General features: G+C 40.3%; 2 protein-coding genes across 8 annotated transcripts in view; one reads left to right on the top strand and one right to left on the bottom strand.

Moving 5' to 3' along the window:
* MKRN2 (makorin ring finger protein 2) overlaps positions 1-23,750 on the bottom strand; it is a 202,759-nt gene that overhangs the window by 149,449 nt on the left and 29,560 nt on the right. The gene's annotated exons all lie outside the window — the stretch shown is intronic.
* The window catches only part of RAF1 (Raf-1 proto-oncogene, serine/threonine kinase), a 53,930-nt gene that overhangs the window by 25,823 nt on the left and 4,357 nt on the right, over positions 1-23,750 (top strand). For 2 of the 7 annotated variants that reach the window (XM_063121231.1, XM_063121232.1), the window contains exons 3-17: positions 1,154-1,384; positions 2,698-2,810; positions 3,673-3,775; positions 4,718-4,875; positions 5,806-5,904; positions 7,044-7,194; positions 9,749-9,808; positions 11,649-11,676; positions 11,932-12,056; positions 13,316-13,433; positions 18,233-18,317; positions 19,515-19,691; positions 20,114-20,160; positions 21,716-21,834; positions 22,841-22,972. In XM_063121231.1, coding sequence (XP_062977301.1) covers positions 1,178-1,384; positions 2,698-2,810; positions 3,673-3,775; positions 4,718-4,875; positions 5,806-5,904; positions 7,044-7,194; positions 9,749-9,808; positions 11,649-11,676; positions 11,932-12,056; positions 13,316-13,433; positions 18,233-18,317; positions 19,515-19,691; positions 20,114-20,160; positions 21,716-21,834; positions 22,841-22,972 — 1,722 coding nt within the window. In that variant the 5' untranslated portion in view covers positions 1,154-1,177. Of the gene's footprint in view, positions 1-1,153; positions 1,385-2,697; positions 2,811-3,672; positions 3,776-4,717; positions 4,876-5,805; positions 5,905-7,043; positions 7,195-9,748; positions 9,809-11,648; positions 11,677-11,931; positions 12,057-13,315; positions 13,434-18,232; positions 18,318-19,514; positions 19,692-20,113; positions 20,161-21,715; positions 21,835-22,840; positions 22,973-23,750 lie in introns of those variants that run through there. The other 5 variants (XM_063121233.1, XM_063121234.1, XM_063121236.1 and 2 more) reach the window with 3 other exon arrangements.

Raw genomic sequence — 23,750 nt, 5'->3', positions numbered from 1 at the left:
TTTATTTAATTTTTGGTTAGAAGATTGATGGACTGGCAGTGCAACCTTGTTCATGTTTATTGAGAAGTATTTATGCTGGGTTCACTGGGGCTTATGCCCCATTAAGTGTGTTTAGGATTGTAGCCTAAAAAGTCTTTGACAGCCTAATAAAATCTTGAAAATATAAACCTCTATGTCTAAGTCCACTTCATGTGTTACTCACATGAAGGAGTGCTCACACAAGGAAGGAGCGGTGTGGTTGTGCAGTTTTCCCTGCCCCAATGCCCATACTTGAGGTGGGGATGCACAGGCTTTCTCTCCACTTGCATGTCAGTGTCAGGAGCAGGGCCGAGGGAAGCTGTGTGACCTTGGGCTGGGGTCTGCAGCAAGACTCAGCTGCCCTTGGTTGTGTGCGAACCCCTTTGTGTGAGTAACGTGTGAAGGGAGGGTCTTAACAAATACATTCATTAATAGTGCCATTGTGGATCAACTTCTTATCTATGTATTGCTAAATAGAAATTCCTTGGAGAAAAGTAGTTTGCATTTGATTAAAACAAAACACATTAATACAATCCATCTATATATTTCTTTTTTGAATTTATATCCCACCTTTTTTCCTCCAAGGAACCCAAGGTGGCTTACACAGTCCTCCTCCTCTCTATTTTATACTCTCAACAATGACCCTGTGAGGTAGGTTAGGCTGACTGGCCCAAAGTCACCCAATGAGCTTCATGGCCGAGTGGGGACTTGAATCCAGTTCTCATGAGTCCCAGTCCAATTCTCTAACCACTACACCTTTTAACTATTGTGTACAAATCAAAGTAGCTTCTCATTGCTCCTGTATTGGGTTAATTGATTGGTCTCAGACTTAGCATGCCTTTAGCTGTTTAGAGTGAATGTTTCTGACGTGTCAGGTCTAAGAAACAATAATAACATGCACTTTTCTTTACCAGTGGCCACAATCACGTGTACATCTGTATGTATAAAGACCCAAACAAGCAAAATAAGCACAGATATTAACAAAGTTTTCTTAGATTTGGTGACATAAATTGCAATTCATCGGCCTACACCTCAGTGTTGCAAATATTTCCTTTACACCAGAACAATCACAAATTGTTTTGATTTTGCCTTTACGGGAACTTGTCTTCAGAACGTTTGTCCTTCTTTTTAAAAGGTTTTTGTTACTTAGACTGCTTCAATGGAACACATTCATGGAGCTTGGAAGGCTCTTACCGATGGAATTGGATTAAAGGATTCTGTCTTCAATGGATCCAGCTGTATTTCACCTACTATTGTCCAGCAGTTCGGCTATCAACGCAGAGCATCTGATGATGGGAAACTTTCAGATTCCTCCAAGACAAGCAATACTATTCGTGTTTTCTTGCCTAACAAGCAACGCACAGTGGTGAGTCTGTTTCTTGTTTTGTGCAAGATGAAAGCTTCGCTGTTTCCCTCCGTCATGTATAAACATTCCAGCGCCCCAGTAGCCTAATAATGTTTAAATGTAGAGACTTCAGGATGGATACAGTGATGTTTTGTTCAACAGGCTGACCCAATATACACATGCATAACTTTGGGAAGAGCAATGAGACTAGTATCACTTCACTGAATATGTGATCCTGTCTTACGAATGGGCCTTGCTGATGGATGTTTTTTGGATAATAAAGTAGTGTTTGTCAGAAAATGCATCTTGTGTTTTTGGCTTCTGACTTGAAAGTGACTCATGAATATGTGCTAAAGGCTTGAAAAGTTGTGTTTACACCATAAAATAAAGGTGTAGATTGTTACATGTCATCAGCCCAAGTTACATCAGTTTAAGCTACTTGGAATGGATCTAGGATGGATTCTGTTGATCAGTTGCGTTCTACCCTCACTAACGGGTTCTGCTTATACCAGCCTGGTAAATAATCCCTCAAAATTTACTACAATGAAAACAGCTTTTACTAGTCTGCTGGGGACTAACGGAGGAGAGATCCCTGTCCTTCCTCCAACACCCCCTTGCATTCCTATGCTGGGTATGAAGGAGGGGGCTTCCTTTTTTTGGCTGTCCACTGGAGGGACTCCATGCCGTCTCACTCATCTGTGGAATTCCCTATGTGCAACTTCTTGCCTCCTATGGCTAGCAGGCAGGTGCTTTAAAAAAAGGCCGGTTTACACGCTATAGATAGGTCAGTGCAGACAAAATGCTGCTAAACTCTTTACCATGAGTCAAAGATCAGGAATGGGTTCATTTCCATTTCTCTTCCTCTCTCCCACATAGATTCTCCCTTCATTTTCCTTGGTTGTTTTACCATGATTTAGTATTGCATATGCACAGGTGCCAGCCACAGTTAACAGTAACCAGGTTCCCTTTTAAACTGTTTAGTTTCAGCTTCTAAATATAGGAACATGTAACAATAACCATGTTTTGTGCCAGTGCACAAAACAACAACAACATGATTAACAGTGCGATCCCATATATGTCTATTTAGAACTAAGTCCCATTGAGGCCAGTGAGAAGCTTCATCCCATTTGCTTCATCTTTGGTTAAGAGTTTGGCAGCATTACTTGTGCATAAATCCACAGTGAACGTTTTAAGTTGTCAGGCTGTTCTGTAATAATGTGTAGTCATCCAGAGTCTAAGAGCAAACATTGTAACACTTAATTGATAGCAGGATGATTAAGACGTTTCTAAGCTGCTTTTGGTATAATAAAAACTGTATTTTTTTTATTTAACAGGTGAATGTGCGTAATGGAATGACTCTTCATGATTGTCTCATGAAAGCACTCAAAGTCAGAGGTTTGCAGCCTGAATGTTGTGCTGTTTTTAGATTACTTAGTGAACATAAAGGGTAAGAATTAGAATATAAATTTAGACAAATCCATGTAAACTATTTTTCCCCATGATTCTTTCCTGCTTTTCTTTCTTTCAAACATTCATTGCTAAGCTAATGCCACTAACTGTAATGTTCATTAAACTGTACAGAATCACAAAGGGCACATTCAGCCAGCATGAGCCACTTCAGTGTTGCATGTGCTCAAGTGTCCCATCGAAACAGTGGATATGCAAAGTGCTTAAATTGGCGTATTACAAGTGAAACCAATTTGTTTTGCTTATTCTAAAGTTTGAAAGAGTTGAAGCTAAAATGTTACTAATTTCAGAACTGTCAGCACTATAATTCTTTTTATATGGCAGATGAACATTTTTCTCTTCAAGTTTAGGTTTGAAACTTTTAACCGGGTTGATGTGATTCTCACCCTGGGTATTCCTCTGCTTTTTATAGGACCAGGTGTGCTGTTTTAAAAAGCACATGCTTCTTTAACAAGCTGAGGGAGTGAAGGTAACTTGCTGACTTCACATCTCTCAAGGCTTGTGCTGAATGGCCTGTCATGGAACAAATCATTTGTGGGTTTTCATCTCTGCACTTCAATCCATATTAATTCCAGATAATGTTAGGGCTCTATTCCATTATCATTAAGCCTGCAAGAGTTTTGGTGTCTACAGTGCTCATTACTTTTGAATGTGATAATTTATTAAAGTAATATATGTGACTGCACATCTTAAGGTAATTCTGCTTCTTAAGATTCTAAACCAATAGCCAGCCACCTGAGAAAGGTTAAGATTCAGTAGCATTTTAGTTCTCATATTGAGTTAATTTCTTTGAAAAATAAATGCATGCAATGTATTTAAGTGTGCCCCTCCCGCTCTTACAGTAAAAAAGCACGACTGGATTGGAGTACAGATGCTGCATCATTGATCGGAGAGGAACTGCAAGTGGACTTCCTTGATCATGTTCCACTAACAACACACAACTTTGTACGTTAATCTACCTTTGTATGTGTAGAAGGTCTGGAAATCTTTCATGGGAGCATGGCTGGCAGGCTTTTACTCTGAAATATAAAGCAATAGTGCACTAAAGGCTCTCACAACAATCGGCTTGTAAAAGCAGAATGCTTTAGTATAATCTTAAGTTTTCTGACCTTCTAAAACTTGTCACAAAATGGATAACTTTATTAAGAATGTAAGAAGAGCTGTGCTGGATCAGACCAAGGGACCATCTAGTACAGTATTCTGTTCACACTGGGAACCCCCAAGCAGGACACGGGTGCAATAGCACCCTCCCACCCATGTTCCCTAGCTAGTGGTGTATGTAGGCTTAATGTATAGATCATACCTTTAGAATGGGGTGGGAAGACACCCATTCTGGCCCAAGGGTTTAGATTGCCTCCTTGGACATTCCCAAGGGGGCAGATGATGTTGGGTTGGGCCCCTTCCCCTGGTGCCATTGGACTCCTTTACCCATACAGGAAGAAGGCACAGAGTGATCTGTGCATGGAGGAAGGGAATGTGCAGAGAAACCCCTCTCTTCTCTCTAGTCAACAATCAGAGGTAAGAGTGGGTTTTCCCTGCTCAACACTAAATAGTGGCTGAAAATGTAAACCTGGTAAAAACGTAACTTCTAAGATTGATTTTCATTGTAAAACCTAAAACATTTTAATATTGGTCAGTTATTAGATAGTATGTAGTGATTAAGCTATGTTTGAAAATTAGAGTATTCTCCTTTATAAAAGGTAGATAACTAATGGTAAAATGTGAAATACTTTCTTGGATGTAGTGTGCAGACATATTCCAAACAAATATTTTGGAAACTTAATAATCTGACATCACCTCATCTGATCTGAGATATGATTTTGGAATTCTTCTTGGAATACAGTTAGCAACATAAATGGTAATAAAATTATTAAACTTATTTTCTAGGTACGGAAGACATTTTTAAAACTTGCATACTGTGACATCTGCCAGAAGTTCTTACTAAATGGATTCCGGTGTCAAACCTGTGGTTATAAATTCCACGAACACTGCAGCACAAAAGTTCCAACCATGTGTGTGGACTGGAGCAATATCCGGCAACTCTTGTAAGGGCTTTTTATTGAAAAAAATAAGCTCGTTACCCAGCATAGAAGCAATTCTTCTAGTGTAAATTAATGCTAATCTTTTAGTGTGCAAAAGCTTGAATATTGTAAAAAGAGTCAGTTGAACACCATTTCTTCCTACCCAGTCTATATAGCAATCCCATTGAAATGAGGTGTTCTGTCAGGCTTGTAAGCACCATGGATAGGTAGCCTAGTTAATAATTCTCTTTTCCTCAGAAGTTCTATGTGAAAGGGACAGGGGTTCTCCCTGCAAGGTTTCCTCAGTCACACTAACTGACTGATTGTATTTGCTCGCTAAAATGGTCACTGTTGAACCTCTGTTTGCTCTGGCACAAATTTGTTCATATCATGTACTCAGCATGTTGGATTGTCAGAGTTTTTTTTAAAAAAAAACTAATAAATCAGGAACTATGGTGGATCTATGACTGAATCAACAGCAGTTGTTCACATTTTTGCAATAATAATAATAATCAGCCACTGCATTGTAATTTTGCCTGTCGGTACTTTAATTTATTCCCCATACATCTGCTGAGAGATAGACCTTGTTTGTTGTGTTGCCTACACAGGTCCCCCTATAATGTTCATTTGTTTTCCTGCCATTTCTTGTGGAATGTTTTGTTCTTTCACCTGCTGTTGTAGCTGCAGAGTTGAGGTTTCTGGTGGGTCTTTGTCTAGAAATGCAAGTGCTTACACAGAGTTTGAAAACATAACTACTGATCCTAGCATTGGATGAGTGATCCACTTAAGTGCAATCCCATTCCTAGGAGGGTATACGGTCAAGCTGTTGTTTGATGTGTTACACTGAATTTGTTTTATCTATGTAGCTATGCACAGGTTCAAACAGGAAGGCCTTTTGAACTTAGTAAAACACTGCTTATTTTATTTTGCTCTGCGGCATGCTTTTGATTTCAGATTGTTCCCACATTCAAATGTTGGCGATAGCGGTGTCCCTGCACTACCTTCCTTGACGACTCGGAGAATTCGGGAGTCTGTGTCCCGGATACCTGTTAAGTAAGTTGTTCATGCACTGCACTTTTGTGTTGTGACAGAATTCATAACAAGCATACAAATCCACAGGCTGTATGTCTGGGTAATATGTAAAAGCACTGTATGCTTTTTTGGCCAAAACTCTTACTATTTATATAAATGGTATGCTAGGAAATAGTTCCTTTGCCTGCAGCTCTAAGGCTGCATCTGAAGCAATTGATTAATTTTCTTTGAAAAGGGCCTATTCACATGCAGTTCCAAACCATGGTTTGGCGGTCTTGTGGCTCTTGCACTCGGATCCCTGTCTTTGCTTCTTGGTTTAAACAAGCCAGAAATAGTTTGCAGTTACAACCAGATTGGCAAAGTTCCAGAATTAGAAGACAATCTCAAACCCTAGTTTTAAATTTAGGTTGGAGGACCAGGGCAAACCAAAGAAGTGAGGGAGAGAATGGCATAAATGTGAGGGGAGGAGGGAGTGCAAGGACTCAGCCTGTGTCTCGCTATTGCATCAAACACCCCATAACTCAGTAACATTTGGCCAGGAGATTAATTAAATGACAACTTGGTCTTCTGGTGTAGTTGTGAGGATGGTTATAGGAAAGGTTTAGCTAAGTGTGAAGTGGACATGATTATGCAGAGAATTTAGGAGTGGCTTGTATAAATCCTTCCTATACTGTGACTCTCTGCTTAGTAGTGGCTTGGAAGAGCATTCCATGAGCAAAAATTGAGAATTATTTATTTCTTTATTGCATTTCTATACCGCCCAATAGCCGAAGCTCTATTGACTATGACTTATTTGACTATGACTTAAGGATCTGGGCTATATTTGATATCCTGGTTGGAGACAGCTCTTAAAATGCAGTTCCCCAGTTTGGATGTCATGGGAACGATGGGCGTAAGAAACCAGAAAAGCTTTGCCATGGCCAGGGAAGAGGGAGCACATGGGCATGTGGCTTGTTCCCAGTCCCATAAACTATGGTTTATTGGCCTGGCCTGGTTCAGACATTACAATCTGTTCAAACCAATTTTATTTCAAGAGAAGTAGCTTACAAAACAGGTTTGTCTACAAAGAGACTCTGAATAGCTTTTCAGATCCACAATAATAAATGGCAATTTCCTAATATAGAAGCAGAAATTAACGACTTTTGTCTTCCTTCCTTTAGTTCTCAGCACAGATATTCTACGCCCCATGCCTTCACATTCAGCACATCAAATCCTCCAGAGTGCTCCCTTTCTCAAAGACAGAGATCTACATCAACCCCAAACGTCCACATGGTCAGCACTACTATGCCTGTGGATAACCGGATAATTGAGGTATTCTTTCTCCTGGGTATTTAGCCACATTTTCTAAAAAAACAAAGCTCCCCCCAACGTATCTGCTCAATTGTTTTCTCAAGTAATTATGGCTGTATTCAGATGTCACATTTTCTGTTGCAGGAGTGGGAATTAGCTATTTTATGTGTAGGCCTCCTCTTCCCCTTGGTGCCTGACCTCCTTGCTTGTCAACCCACAGTTCTCAGCTGATGTCAAAAGTAGTGCATGCACACAGCTTGTTACTGATCCTCTTTACTATGTTTTGGAGGATTGGAGAACAAGATGTTTCCAGCCAATGTGTAACAACCATTTCACTCTTTCAGCGGCTGTCACCTCTGCTAATGCGTTAATAATACTTCCATTGAAGTTTGCGACCTCTGCAGAGTTAAGCAATTTTTGATCTTTAAAAGTATGAATTTCTGTGTCACAGCTGCTGATAATAGCTCATTGAACAGAAGAGCCACCCACCTGTCCTTTAAACCAGTTTATAGAGATCTCACACTTGATGCAACATTCTTTTTATATTCAGGATCCTGAAGGTTCAGCTGTGCAATATTCTTCTTTTCATTTTCCATATTGCTTTTCTTCTCCCATTGCAGAGACCATTTGGCAGGGTAGTAGGTGACCAATGTGAATCTTGGAAGCTATTCTTTATATTGATGAAGCATTGCTGAGGTGCTAGATAAAATTAACTCATTATTAAGGCGTGCATAACTTCATCAGAGGAGAACCTTCAGGTTTGCAGAGATAAGTAGTGATGGGTGAGCTTCCTCAGATTCTATGTATTTATGGAATTCAGAATGGATTAATCTCAAATTATTTAATTTGGCTCTTGCCCAAACTAACCTCAGCCCCATTCTCAGTTCAGGTTCCACCTCTCTTCCAACGTTACCAGAACTGTGACTGGTTTAGAGGTGCATCCTTTGCTTCTGTTCCCTTCCTCTTTCCCCAAAACTTAAATGGCTGTCTTGATAGAGCTATAAGGATCTATGAGAACTACCATCTCTCATGGATTCAAGCACCCATGCCTGTGTCAAAGGCTTTAATGGAGGTTCCACAGTAAGGCCTTACTGCTGCAGCTGGCTGGAAAGTCAGGATGGGAAAAGAAGTGACAGCTGTTTTGGAAGGATGGTGCTAGGCCAAGCTCATCCTAAGCTGGGCTCAAACCTTAGAGAGGGTGTGGGGTTAGCTTAACCTGTAATGGGCTTTGAGGTTTCTGACCCAGGGAAGTTCATTGCAGAACCCCCTGGGTCTGAACTTTGGCACTATCACTAGTTTGAAGACAAGATGCTGTTTATTGCAGAATTGTAAACTGCACAAAAGAACCTTACTTTAGCAGAATACCATTATGCACTCATGAGATCTCTTTACAGACCTATTAAAACTTTGATGTAAGTTCTTTTCTGGGAATCTTTAGAGATACCTTACATTACCCTGCCTTACATATCTGTCTAGCTGAACTTCAGTGTGTGAAAAAACCTTTTGCGGCTGCAGTTTCTGTCCTCAGGGTTATGTATTCCATTATTCTACAATTGTAATGTGATATCACAGGAGTTGTATTAGGGCATAGAATTGAATCAGTGTCTAGACTTTAAAACTGTGGCTGTAGGCTTGAAAGTGTCTGAGCCACATAGTAGATTGAGGAACTGACCAAAGGAAGGACTTCAGTGCTTTCCATGGCTTTTGGTCTTTTTCATTGATATCAGAAGAAATGGGGCAGAATTCTGTTTTTTATTTAAGCACAGAAGAAACAGCCTTGCCTATAAAAACCATTAAGTCTGTAGTTGCTAGCTCCCCACAATTTTGTTTCCTGGATGTTCTGGTAGGATAAGTGTTGATGGCCTTTATTCTGGCCTTCCAAGCATTTTTATGCATGTTCCTGCCTTCTGGGATAGTGCAGGCTATTGTAAGTGGATCAAACCTTCACCTACACCCTCTTGAATTAGGCTAGTCTTTCTTGAAGCTGTAGTTGTGAGTTGGAGAGAAGAAAAGGCTGAACAGTTTATCCTTACATCTCAGGCTTTGGGGTTTTTCCCCTCTGGCTTTCACCTCCAGAATAGTGAGTCCATTTCATGTAGTGACCTCTAAGTTCTTGTAGATTTGCAGATCTGCTTAATTGGATTGCTTGGTTCAGCATCAGGTGTCACTGTGTTCTTTTCATGTATCTGTTTTGTAAGGGTTACGGTTCCCCAGCTCCCCTCACAGATATCTTGATGGATTCTTTTCTCATGGGTTCGTTTTAGGTGAAAGTAAGCTTTATAGCAGAACTTGAATACTCTCTAGTCTTGGGATGTGTGGTGAGAAGATAATTTAGAAAACTTTCCTTGGAGGATGTTTCATAGTTGGTGGGATGGCCACCTGCCTAACCTGTATTGAGCATTCTTGCATCACTTTTTAAACCTCCAGTTCCTAGAAAAAGTAACATGCACATAGCTAATGTGTTAACTCATTTTCCTTTCAAGTTGTCTTCTGTACTTCTTTCCTTTTAGCAGCTGGAAACTATTTTTTTACTACTCCTTCTGTTCTCTTCTTATTTCTCATTACTTTGAACTAGAATAACAGCCTGAATGCTTCTCCCAGGTCCTGGTGCAGACGATTCTGTTTAAGGGGAAGAGTAGGTATTGTCTGGATGCCTTTGCTTTCTTCAGTTAACAGGATTGCTAAACAGTTGACAAGATTAGTGTGAGTTAACACAAGTGTAGCCTAACAGTTTCATTTAGAAAAATCAGTGTGGCACGTTTGTTTGGTCCTGATACTAAAATCGGGGGTTGATAATACCAAATAGAATGTCAACCACAAATTAGGCTGAATCGGTAGAACAGAGTAACACCCAAAAACACTTTTGGAATAAACATGTGCATTTTAGTGTCACCTTCATGGATCTGGTTGTATCTTCAAATGATAAATGGAAATGTTGGTTAAGCCCTTAACGATACAAAAAAATAGAGACAGAAATGTCACTCCATAGACTTCAGGCATTGGTCAGTTATCGTGTGTTCTCACCAAGAATCTGTATAGAAATCCAGACTGGCGGTTTAGTTTTATGTAAAACAAGACTTTCAGTAAACGAAAGCTTGTGATTTTAGAAGAGAGCCAAAAACAATACTTCAAAGACTTTGCCTTGCAAAGAGGAGTACGTTATATTCAAGTTAAATTGGAAAAACATTGACAAATCCATTTTTTAAAATTATATATATATGTGTGTGTGTGAATGGTGTATCTATACAGGAAGAAGTTGGCTTGTTTTAAAGAACTGAAGGGCAACCTGTGCTCTATTGGCCATATGCAAGCCACAGCAAGTACATGAAACAGTTGCTGAAATACTAGCAGGGATCGAGAGGCTCATGTGCGGAACACCCCGTACACACGGGGCGTTCCCAGCCCTCCTTCCTTGCCCTGAATCTGTCAAAGAGCTGCTTCTGAGTGTCAGGAGACCCTCTGGAACAGGATTTTATGTGGCACAAGTGGATGGAGGTAGAATGCAAAATGGCCACTGACCTACTCCTCTTGCGCACATGGAATAGTTTTCTTAGAATGATAGATAATCCGTAATTCTAACAAAGCTCTACGTATATATTCAGTTCTTACACAATCTTCCATCCTGCCAAACATTTTTTCTAACTTGTTTAGAAATTGATTTGACTCCTCATTACTTTTATTTTATTGATTATGCTTATACTCCACTTTTTCTCCAAAGAGCTCTGAGCAATTTGTAGGCAGTTTACAGGGCCAGACTGATTTAGCTTCAGCAGAAGAACTGCATCATGTGCCTCCTGGCCCTTGTGCTGACTTTGGGGTTTTGCTTTGTGAAGCATGTATGGTTCTGTCAATGATCTAAACTGTGCTTTGGATACTATTGGACAGATGGGGAACGATGGCAATGTGTCTTCTGTCAGAGCTGTGCATGTTTACACAGGGTAGCATGTGTGGCATGCAGTGAAAGGCGGAGAAACCAGCTCAGTTGCAGCAGTGGTAGACTGGGGGCCATTTCTACTCATCCGAAACTTTTACAGAACTGGGTTGTTGTTTTGCTATGTTTTAAACAGAGTAATCTACCCAAACGGAACTACACACTATAGATAGTGGCGTATATAAGATACATTTTATACGAAGCTGAAACATTGATACCATCCCAAGCGTGGTGACTAATGACTGCCTTTTATAGGATATAACTTAAATGCTCCTATAAAAATTTCAATAAATTGGCCCTCATGTTGAAAGCCTTTGAAAACTAAAGTACAATTAATACTTTTTGCAAGTTAACATTAGCATTCGTTCAAAATGGCCAAGATCTCTCTCTCCCCCCCCCTTCCCCCGATATTTTGGTGGTGGTTTTAGTATCTGCAATCAAAGCTCTACTGAGTCAGTTTCTCATTATGGAAGAGATTTTCTGATACGTTCTGTTTGACACAGAAATTATGCTGAAGTATTGATACCTTTTCTCTTTGTTTCAGGATGCCATACGTAGTCACAGTGAATCTGGTGAGTGTTTCACTAAAAGGAGTTAACTGGATATTCTGAGTGCCACTTCCCACTTTACCAAAATTTCTTCATAGAAGCCCTTTCTGTGTTGGAATTAGCACACATGATTTATGTAGCAAAATACACACATGCCTCATCACTTATGCAACTTGATTGTTGTGCAGAGTTTCATGCCAGTTCCTACATGTAACTGCTTCTCATGCAGAAATTCTCTAATGATACTAACATTTCCCCCGTTTCTTTAAATATGTGAAGCTTCACCATCGGCTTTATCTGGAAGCCCCAACAATACAAGTCCAACAGGATGGTCACAGCCCAAAACGCCAGTTCCAGCCCAAAGAGAGAGAGCTACAGGATCTAATTCACAAGAAAAAAAAATTGTAAGTATCACTGTATTTGTCAGATAGCACTTTGGGAAGAATACAGTATGGGCTTCAAACATCAATTGTTAATGTTCGGTGTTGGATATGTGACTATGATTCACTTGTAGGTTGGATAAATACTTGTCCTTTACATTTTTATTCCTTTCTTTAGCAAAAAAGAGGTTCCCACAGTGGCTGTAGAGCACCAAAAAGGTCACAAGGAACTTGTTTGCAAGCTAATTTTGACCCCTTTGGTGCGCTGTATCCACTAGAGACACCATTTATTTTTATTTATTTATTAAAAATGAATTTGCGGTCATTGAGGGCCACCCACCCACCCCTGTTCTAGGTGACAGTTGAGGGAGTGCCAAAAGCAGCTGGTCTCTCAGTAGAAGTGATAGAATAGCCCTGCTGCTTCTCTTCTTTCACTCTACAGCTTGGTGAAACTATTCAAAGTTCTTGAAAAGAGTCTCATGCTTCAGAGCACATACAGAATTCCTTGGAGGGAGGATGGTCTGGAAGAGAGCTTCTAAAAGAAAGCTGCCTTCACCAGATCTGATTAGCACCATAATTCTAAACATGAATATGGAGACAAGTCTTAAAAGTCTTAAAGTTTTCAGTAGAACCTGTCTCCTTAGAACTATCATTAGAATCATTTATTTATTATTACATTAATATGCCAGCTTTTTTCCTATCACAAGGAACCCTTTGAGGCAGGTTAGACTGAGAGTCAATGAATGGCCCAAAGTCACCCAGTGAGCTTCGTGGCCAAGTGGGGACTAGAACCCGGATCTCCCGAGTCCCAGTTCAACACTCTAAGTGCACCACCACACTGGCGCATGATCCTGGTCTCTGTAGCAATCTCCTGAACCAGTAAAGAGTCATAATTTCTGACTTTGTGTTGGTACAGCTGACAAATACTTGTCTGCTGGCATGGAGGTATTAGAAATGGATTGTAAAAATACAAACAGAATGGATATTCATATAAGAAGAAAATCTGACTGTCATTAAGGAGAAAAATGTTACTATGTCCTACATTATTTTCTAGCTATACAAAAGGCTTCTGAATACACAGAAGATAGTTTCATACTAATTTTTCTTATACAACTTTCCTCTTGATAATTCATTAAGCCCACTTTAGAACTGCACATATTGGACAGCCAGATATATCTTGTGCATTTCCAAATAATATGAGTCACACTTGATCCAAGCTTTAATCTTAACCTGCGGTTTCCAGGCCATACTGTCTGTATTGTAAATACTTCCTTGCTTTCCAGAGACCTCGTGGACAAAGAGATTCAAGTTATTATTGGGAAATAGAAGCAAGTGAAGTTATGCTCTCTACCAGAGTAGGGTCAGGCTCTTTTGGGACTGTTTACAAGGGCAAGTGGCATGGTACGTATTGAACATTTATATCATAACTGTTCCAAAAATATCAACATTAATTTGTCTAGAGTAATAAACTTTGGGCCCTGTGTGCATGTTTTGTATTTCTGTTTCATAGAGAAGTGTTACCGTATTTCTTCAATTGTAAGACGCACACACTGATTTCAGTACCACCAACAGAAAAAAAAACCTAAGATGCACCCCATTTTTAGAGATGTTTATATGGGGGAAAAAGTGTGTCTTAGAATCGAAGAAATAGGGCAATAACTGTTCTTATTACCCTGGTGAATGGTATACCAGGTTAGGGGCCATGTATTTCTTCTTGGGTTGTGTAGTAGGAATAAAAGTACTAAAACCAAAATCATGAGAATGGATGCACTGGGCTACATTTGCTTGTTTTTGAGCTGTTCTGTTCTAAGATGCAATAATAGCTTCATCTTCAAGCGGCTGCTTTTCTGGTTAGGTTTTCCTTCTAATGTTGAAAAATGAGACTAGAGGGGGAGAAAGTGGCTGGACAAATGGATCATCTTTGTCAGACATGTGGAACTTGCTAGCCACCAGAAAAGAGATAACAGGTGAAAGGGAGACGTAGACCCAGTTCACACATAATGGCAGCAAATCTTGGGTCAATTAATTCATCTGTGATTTGCTGGGTCATGTCCCACTGCTGTTTTGAATATGTAACCTTCGATTTGCCTGATGGTAGGTTGCTCTGTTATGTGCCAACCCAGAAATAACGGGTTATTCATGGGCTAAACAATCCAAAGTTAACCTAAGAACTATAAATGGAGGTTAACTTTTTGGTTGTTTAACCCACGAATAACCCATAGTGTCTGGATTCACACATCATGGAGTGATGCATGATTGGACCAATCAATGGTTGCATATTCAAAACAGCAATGGCATGTGTGTGGAATGTGACACATTTTCACACATTAGGAACTGTCCTTAGACAGTGTAGGTACTTTTATTTGATGCAGATTATTTCATTAATTCATTATAGTTCTATACCACCCCTTAACTGAAGCTCTCTGGATGGTTCACAAAAATATTCAGGTTTCTGCTTACTCCATTCTAATTAGCATGCCCATATTTGACTACAGAAATACAGTGAATTAAACATATGTGTCATAAATTTTGGTGAACAATTTCTGCACTAAATAAGCTTCTCTGCTGGCTCACTAAAATTAAGCTTTGGAAGCCGATATTAAGGTATGCTAATTAAACGAATACTAGACCTGTTTTAAAAAGTTAACACTAAGCGACATAGTTCGATTTTGATAAGAAACGGCCAGTCTCTGGCAGTGTGTTGATATTTTAGATCAAGTAAGTGCAAGAGGCAGAGAATCCTACTGTCTAGCTGTACTCTTGTTTGAGTGTGTGAATTTGTCCAGCAAGTGTCAACTCATCAGCAAATCATGCGGTTCACTGCCTCTGCAACAGTCTCTAAACAGCATTTCGGTCATGCTTCTCGATACACTTGATTATTTTTCTGCCACTTTAAATCAGGCAAGAGAGGAACAGCAATGTCTGCCTGTGTTGCATGACTAATAGCTGAAGCAATTTGCACATCTAATAGCTGAGCCATCTCATTAATACTCTGATGCTGACAAATTTGTGACAGAGTAGCAAGGTTTGCAGTGGCTGTCCAAAAGTTGAGAAGAGGATTTGTGGAGGTCAATAGGATGAATTGTAATGAAGAAATTTAATATGAAGGTTTTAATGTATCAGTAAGGTTAACTTTCATACATTTATGGGCATCTCTTAATGTAAAGTTTTGTTAGTGCCTCTTATTATTTTAATCCTTTGTATTAAAACTAACTTTACATATTTATGGGTACCTTCTAACAAAAAGTTCTGCTGGTGTCTTTTTTAATCCTTTGCATTACAGAGTTTGTGTATGCGTATCTGGTATTCATGTATTTTTGGTGTATGCATTTGTAAGTTGTTGTGACCGTGTGGGTTGAAACAACAAATAAACAAGCATCTCATTAATAACAGAATTTTAAGAGGAGATCAAACAGGTCAGAGGCAAGAAAATACTAACCAGTCCCAAAGAAAGTTTGTTGTAAATAGCCACTTGACAGAAGTGTGGAAGATTTCCAAAGGGTTCTATATGCAAGATGAAATGGCGCACTGCATGGAAGCTACCTGTGGGGCCAGTATAGGCAACACATTAGCTGGAGCTCTCCCCTTTTGGTGTGTGCCATTCCCCCTCCCCAGCTTGTCCCCTAGTTAAGAGTTACATCTGATCAACATTAAACATAGTTAAGGTTAATTAGTCCAGGGTTTATATGTAATAGGGTTTGTTTGGATTTCTTTGTCAATAGGGTGACATCATTTGGATGTCACATTTAACTAGGCCTAAAGGGGGTAGATAAGGGAGCTCCCAGGTACATGGGGAGGGGCTTGGGGGTCAGTGGCCCATTCTCATTCCTTTAACTATGGTTAACAGCCAAGCTAGCATTACATCTGCATCGGACGTCTGTGCTCTGAGCGCTATGAGCTCTTCTACACAGGGGAAACAAAGTGTGGTAGAGAAGTCAGCCAAAATGCTACCTGAGGATTCATCATGTCAGTGTCATCTTCATGAAGTTGTGAAGATGGAAATGAATTCAGGCATAGTTATTTTTTTCTTTATCCCCCCCCCCCTTTTTTTGGCTAAAAAAAAAATTGTCGATGGGAAACTCAAGCAAATCTAGGCTTTTTTAAATGCTGGAATTAAATGATCATGATTAGCACTTCAGGGGCAGTACTGGATGCTAACCAGATAGACTGTGTAAGAGCTAGTACTTGCCCCCTTGTTTATCAGAAACATATAATTCTCTTCCTACTTCTCAGGTGTTCTTCTTGAGACTTATTGTAGATGTTCTCCTTTTAGTTTGGTTGCATTAATCTAAATGCAGCTGTGAAAGATTCAGTCATCTTAATTACTTTGTTGTATTTTTCCAAATTACAATTTTAGTCATTAATTTGTGATTGGCAAGAATTGTGCTGACTTGGAAGTATAACTGAAATGTCCCCCAAATCTATGTTTTTTTAAAAATCAAATATGCAAATATATGCCAGCAGTTTTTCAAAAGCAGACGAATGGCTTTTTAAGAAAAGGTTCAGTGGTATGAAGTCATTACAGTTTTTTAGTTCTCCAAATTGGCCGTTCCGGTATTCAATATTGAATTGTTTCACAATCGTCTTAAGATTTTTAGTTGACCTTTCCCTTGTGGACGGGGTTAGTGGGGAGAGTGGTCAATTGGGTGCCACTGTTTCAAGACATCGCAAGCACCTTCAGGCAGTGACATCCAAACCTCACCCATCCTTACTGCTCTAGAGTACGAAAGATGGCGGCGAGAGGGGGTGGGTGTTGCTGATGTGGTCCTGTGTGCTCATGTCTCTCCCAGTGCCATGGCTGTCAAACAACCCACAGCTTCCTTCTCAACTTTGGAGCTAAGGAGATGGTGTTAACCACCGCAAACTTGCTGGGACCATCTCCGCTGTCTTTCGCAGGTTCAAAGTTGCGGGGAAGGCTGGCCCCTCGTCATGCTTGCCAGAGGATGGTGCCACACTCACAGAAGTAGCAAAGGGAATTCTCGGTGCTTGGTTTCATTATGATTTTCACAGCACATTCTGCTTTAAAACATGTTTTCCATTATTCTAATAAGCACAGACTGCCTGTGCTATAGTGGATAGAAAATTGGTACTTGAACCTTTCAAGGCTGGGAGTATTTCCAGGAATGCACTGCTTGAAACAGTGGCCAGGATCCAGAGAGCGCTTTAGCTGCACCCAGGTGCTTGGGGCATGCCCTGCGGGATACTTTGCTACTACTTCTTTGAGTAGGCTCCTGGGCATTGAGCAAACTCTTAAGAGTTACCTGCATTTCATTGGTCGTGAAGTGGAGGGCAGGCTGCTCATCATTAAACACCGTCTCAAAGGCCCTTTGAGGTAGTTGAGCGGTTCTTTAAATCCTGAATGGTTCTTTGAATCCTGGTGTATTGAAAAAAGTGTGTGCTTGTGTATGTATATGTGTTGGAATATGCATTTTTGTATTATTGAACATAAGAACTTTACAATATTAGACGCTAGCAAATAGTGTTCATCTCATTTATGTGGCATGGATTGTGAGACAATGAATGCATATGTGGCTTTCACTCCAAAAGTCAGCTATGTGGACATGTGATGAGATGCATAGAATTTTGATCATTATGAAGCTGCCTCATAATGACCAGATTTGGACAACATACCATGGCTGCTTGTGGGTAATTTAACCTACAACGAGCTGCGGTGCCTCTGGATGCCAGGAACCTGTGCTTGGGGATTGTTGTGGCATGTGAACCCAGTGAGCATGGGTTATGCGAGGATTAATCAGTCTTCGCCATGGTCTATTCTAGGATTATGTGAGGATTATTTAACACTCACATAACCTACATTCGCCAGGTTCACATGGCATGACAACCCCCAAGCATGGGTTGCATAGCCAAAATGGCAGCTCCACGTGCCCCACAGGCACTGCAGCTTCACCGTGAGTTACATAACCCAAAGCAGGCTGTCGTGTTGTGCAAACAGCCTCAGTGAGATACACCATTGGTCCTTTTAGCCCAATATTGCCTATTCTGACTGGCAGTGTCTTTCCGAGGTCTCCTGCTTTAGGAGATTCTTTTAACTGGAGTTAGCAGGGACTGAACCTGGTCTTTTTGCTAAATCTATGGTGTCCATCTCTTTACATAATTGGTGTACAGATAACAATGTTCTGCATGTGAGAGAGCTACAAGGCTATTAGCATTATGTTGATGATTCTTGTTTATGTTTGCAGGAGATGTAGCAGTAAAGATATTAAAGGTTGTAGATCCAACTCCAGAACAATTTCAGGCCTTCCGAAATGAAGTGGCTGTACTAAGGTAAGTCAACACCATGCCTTCAAGTTCTTACCTAGTCATTTTATTAAGAACACTTTTGGTTCAGGGATGTAGGTTTTCCAGAACACTGTATTGGAACAGTTTCCAAAGCCCTAAATGGATGCAAACTTGATTTAGGTGCAGTCCTATTGGATCCATTGTGGATACTCTGAGGCTCACTATTATCCAGTGCAGAGATGGAGTTGCATTGTGCCTCCTGCTCTGCGTTTTAGCTAGACTGGTTTTTTTGCCCTTCTAGAGGAAGCTTAAGGGAGGGGGAGGGAAGGAGGCTGGGAATAGCTTGGTTCCCTGCATCTCCAGTCTCCTCCCCTACCCAACCACCAATGCACACCCTTTCACCCCTCTATGAGGTTGTGTGGTTCTCTCCATGCCATCTGTGATGGGGAGAGGGTTGTAGGGCTGCCTCCAGCCTTGGATCCAGGAATCCAAAATATCCTATGTCCCCCAGACACTGTCTAGGGGCCATAGAAGTGCTCTCTTAACATGTTTTTTTACTTACATTTAGTAAACAAATCTAAGAAAATTATGCAATGTTAACTTCCTGTGCTGTATTGGATCCAGTCCCCCCTTTAATAGCCAGAAGTAGTTGAATACTTGATTCAGGGGTGGGGATGTCAAAAAAGAAAAGAAAAGAGTGTGGCTTAAATGTTATCTTCAATCAAATTGCAAAGTTATAATTGGAAATCATTTTTACTGGAATACCAGTAAACATTTTAAGTTTGGACAACCCAACCGCATACATGCCCTTTAAACTGCTAACGCTGTGGTAGAGTTTTGGCAGAGGAGAGCTGAGTGTCACTGGCATATGATGGCTCTGTATCTCAAAACTCCGGACAACATATTTGTGGCTTCATGTAGACGTTAAATAGCATGTGGGGCAAGATGGAATATTGTGGGATCTCATAAGCCAAAGGCCAAGTGGACACCAGCACCAGTTTCTGCGTCCTTCGCCACAGCAATTATGGGAGTCCCCGCAAAGCAGTGCACCCAGTCTCATGCCCTTCAGGTTATCCAGGAGGAAGAGAGCATGGTTGATGGTATCAAAAGCTGCTATGAGAGGATCAGCAAAACTGACAGGCTGAATACCAATGTGTGTAATAGTACTTCTTCCAAGATAATGGGTTTTAAGGTCTAGAATTATTTAACTGGAAATGTTCATTCTTTCTTTGCTTCTGCTAGGAAAACCCGGCATGTCAATATTTTGCTGTTCATGGGCTACATGACTAAAGATAATTTGGCTATTGTTACGCAGTGGTGTGAAGGAAGCAGTCTGTATAAACACCTGCATGTCCAGGAGACGAAGTTTCAGATGTTACAACGTATTGATATTGCAAGACAGACCGCGCAAGGAATGGAGTGAGTAGGCTTAAAGGCTGCCGTGACAGAACTTGCTGCAGAAAGAATGGATGAAATCCTCGTAGCTATGGACTACTCCAAAAGTGCAAAATAATGTAGAGAAAATCAAGTCAATGTTACCTTCCATTCAGGCAAATCACTTTTCTTCCTGCTAAAGTGAAGCATCCAAACATAGGGCAATTTTCCAAAGAAAATGAACATTACAAAGGGATTTTTCTAGTTGTACAAAAATAGCATTGTCGAATTCTGAATGGATAAAATAACCATCTCTAGCTACAATTAATATTAAACATTAAATATTTTTATATATATAATTGAGGAACAATATTTGCTTGCGTTTGTCTAAGGCTGTAAATTGTTGCTTTATAATCACTTCACTTGTAAATATGTTCAAATTTACATTGATCAAATTCTGTTTACAGCTACTTGCATGCGAAGAATATAATACACAGAGACATGAAATCAAATAGTATCCTTTCCTTACATGGTAGAATTCTGTTGGGCTATTTTCATTTGATCAATATGGTAAAAAAAGTATAGTATGTCTAGTTGGTGATTACATTAGTTCAAGACTACTAGTTAAGGTAAACTGGATGAATACTCCATATTCATTAGTAGTAATTTTAATACAAATCTGGATCCAAAACTGCTGCTGCTCTCAATCAAGATCTCTAAATTCAAAGCACAATTATTTGATATTTTTTTAAAAAACAACAACCAAACTCTCATAATCCATAGACCATACTATGTCCCGTCTGGAAAGCTGCCGTATCCATTGCTGGAGATTCAGTGCAGATAAGTGATGAATCACTTTATTTATATATGGCATTTTAAATAGGTTAATAAAAGTGCTCATAGCAGGGCACAAAAAATAGACAATTTAAATGCAGTACTAGCACAATAGCCACAATGCATACTAAAATGCTAAATACACAGTTGTAGGGGTGAGCAACTGCAGGAGGTCCAGGGGTTATTTTCAGGCCCCCACCCAGGGTGCTGCAAAAAATAAATATCTATAAAGGCATATAAATTGCTATGGAGTGCCCAAAGCGTCAAATTTAACTTGTAAACAAGCTAATGTTGACCCTTTTAACACTCCGTAGCCACTAAAGATGCCTTTTTTATGTGTGAAAAAAGAATATTCGCACCCCGATGTTGAGGGGCTGTGAGTACTGTGGGCTCGGTGTTGCCCACCCTTGTACTGTAGCATAGCATTGACGTTCAATAATTAATCAGTAATTATTTTGAATAAAATCAGCATTATACTCAAACAATCCTTTCAGCAGTTCATATTATGAGACCTAACTATACTTCACCCAAATCCAAGACGGAGGGCTACAAACACGACCAGTAAAGACATTGCCTAGCTTCTCTGTGTTTCTTCCTTAACAGTTTTTTTGTGGATAGAAAAATGGCAGAAGAATTGGTGGGAAAGCTCAGGAGGGTTGCAAGAGGAAGACCACACTGTCTGGGCCCTCCTTACAATACTGTGAATGGGCAGGGTGATTGCATGCTAAAAGCCTCATCTGGCAGCACCCACGGCGGCAACAGCACCCAGAAGCAGAAAGGAATGGATACAGGGCTGCTGGCATTCGGATGACAACTCCATGTTATATATAACATGTTGATCCTTTCTTTCTGTAGGTGGAAGAAGGGAGGCCTGTGTCTCTGGTCTATATCAAGACAGAGATAAAATAGGCTAGCATGCAGGCTTGGGGCCTAGGTTCCATAGGTGGAAGACAACCCAAGCATTGACTCTCTGATCCAACAAAAAAGAGAGCGAAGGAGAAGTAATCTATTTGGGTTAGGTGGCAAAAAAGGAAGGATGCTCTTGGATAGGTTCTTGGATACCTTCCCCCCCTTCCATTAATATTGAATATTTTATAGAATAATTAAAATGTATTGATTGTGATAAATAATGAAATAATACAGGCAGTGTTCTTGAAACACCGGCTTGAATAGAAGGAGGACAGTGTTTGGTAACTTCAAGGTCTGTCTACACACGTTCCTTAACAATTCTGTAGATATATTTCTTCATGAAGACCGCACAGTGAAGATTGGAGACTTTGGACTGGCAACAGTCAAATCCAGATGGAGTGGTTCTCAACAGGTGGAACAGCCCACAGGATCTGTTCTCTGGATGGTAAGACAACCGAGCTGTTGCTTGTAGCTGGTGAAATTACGGTAATGACGATCCTCTGACTCTAAATCTGCAGTGCCAGCCGAAACTTTTTACTTAATTTATCTGTTAACCCCTGAGAACTGGGGTGCTTACTATTCCACTGAAGGCCGGGCAGCTTCCTTTGTTATGGAAGAAGTAGGCACACATCTGAATGTTTTCTGGAGTTGCGCTATTCCACAGATCCCCGTTACATCAAAATTTGGGGAACTGTGTTTGTTTCAACTGAACGAGGATATTGAGCAGAATGCAGAAGGCTTTTTTCCTTTGTGGGCTCTGTGCAGTCACACACGCATACGTTGTTTTGGAACTTTCTAGAGCTAAATTGGCATTTTGGTTGGCTGCCCTCAGTGCATATAGCCCCTGCCTGCCCCATCAGATACTGTCGACCACCACAGAGACAGCATCCCAAGAACTTTCACCTGCTAGCAGTTTCCTCAGCCTCCTTTAGCCATTCCCCACCCCATACGCAGAACCTCTAGTTTCTCATTCGCGTAACAACAAGCTAGGGTTTGTTGCATCTGAACAGCATCAATGCCTTTCCTATGCTTTTGAGCAGCTAAATGTTACAATTCGATTCCTATCATTTCATCATAGTCTTCTGCCAGGCTTAATTCTCTTGTAATTTGTCTAGCATGCTGCTTTTGGAGGCTTTTCTACATATTGTCTTCCAGAACGATTTTGCAGTTTCTACCCCATAACACCTTGCAGTTTAAATTGAAGACTGAGGTGCCCTCGCCATTTGGCATGCAAAAAGCATGTGCTTGGCAGCATCAGGAGTTGAATAATTCATTCTAAAAGGGAAAAAAAAGCCTTAACAAACAGTGTTATTGGTTTGCCTTCTCAGGACCAATTTGAATGTTTTAGGAAGCTATTTTCAATTTGGATTGTGACTCACTGTGGTCAGGTTTTGGTTTTTTCTAGGTATGAATTCTTAAGTCTACTTGGTGTGTTGTTGTTTTTTGTAAAGGCGCCAGAAGTGATCCGAATGCAAGATAGCAATCCATTCAGTTTCCAGTCAGATGTCTATTCTTATGGAATAGTACTATATGAATTGATGACAGGAGAGCTACCCTATTCCCATATTAACAATAGAGACCAGGTGAGAAATTTTATTTTTTGATATAATGCATTGTTTTCACTAAAAATATGTATTGTTTTCAGAATATCTGGATTTTCTCTAGAATGTAATGGGACAAAGAACCTTATAATTACATTCCACCTCATTCTGTCTTCTGTGAAAATTGTAAGCCTTAGAAGTACAATTTCGCTGTGTGTATTTGATGGGTAGCGCCTCCCATCTTAACTTTTTTGCACAGGGTATCAGTTTGCAATGCCACTGAAATGTCTTTGTAACATTATGTACATGCTGTCATAACCTCTTTATTTGCAAGTGCAGTATGTAGGCTGCTAAGAATGGCGAATCAGATCTCTACAACTTTGAACTCACTAGGAGGCTAAAACTTGAAATGGTTCTGTACCCATTAAGTAGTTCTCTCTAGAAATCTTGATTGTGTGTTCTACGAGTTTCTACTGATCTCTGAGATTCTGTGTTTTCTCCAGGACTAAGCTGGGTGTGGCTCTTAGTTGACCCTGCCTTCTTGCCTTCAGTTAACAAATTGCTTGGGATCTCTGCCCCTTTTTTGTCCTATCTCCAGTCATAATTGAATAGTGTGTGCTAGATGGGAAACAGACCCTGAATTACTTCCAGGGCTCATCTACACCAAGCAGGATATTCCACTATGAAAGCAGTATATAAAAGGCAGGAGCCACACTACTGCTTGGTAGCGGTGTTGAAGTGCACTGACAACTGTTGGGGCCCAGGACACATACCATATACCGCTTTCATACCACTTTCATAGTGTTATATCCTGTTTGAT

Source organism: Elgaria multicarinata, chromosome 3, assembly GCF_023053635.1.
Source record: "Elgaria multicarinata webbii isolate HBS135686 ecotype San Diego chromosome 3, rElgMul1.1.pri, whole genome shotgun sequence".
NCBI classification, from domain to species: domain Eukaryota; kingdom Metazoa; phylum Chordata; class Lepidosauria; order Squamata; family Anguidae; genus Elgaria; species Elgaria multicarinata.
Note: the sequence above shows the minus strand (reverse complement) of the source record. Positions and strands in the feature narration are given on the sequence as shown.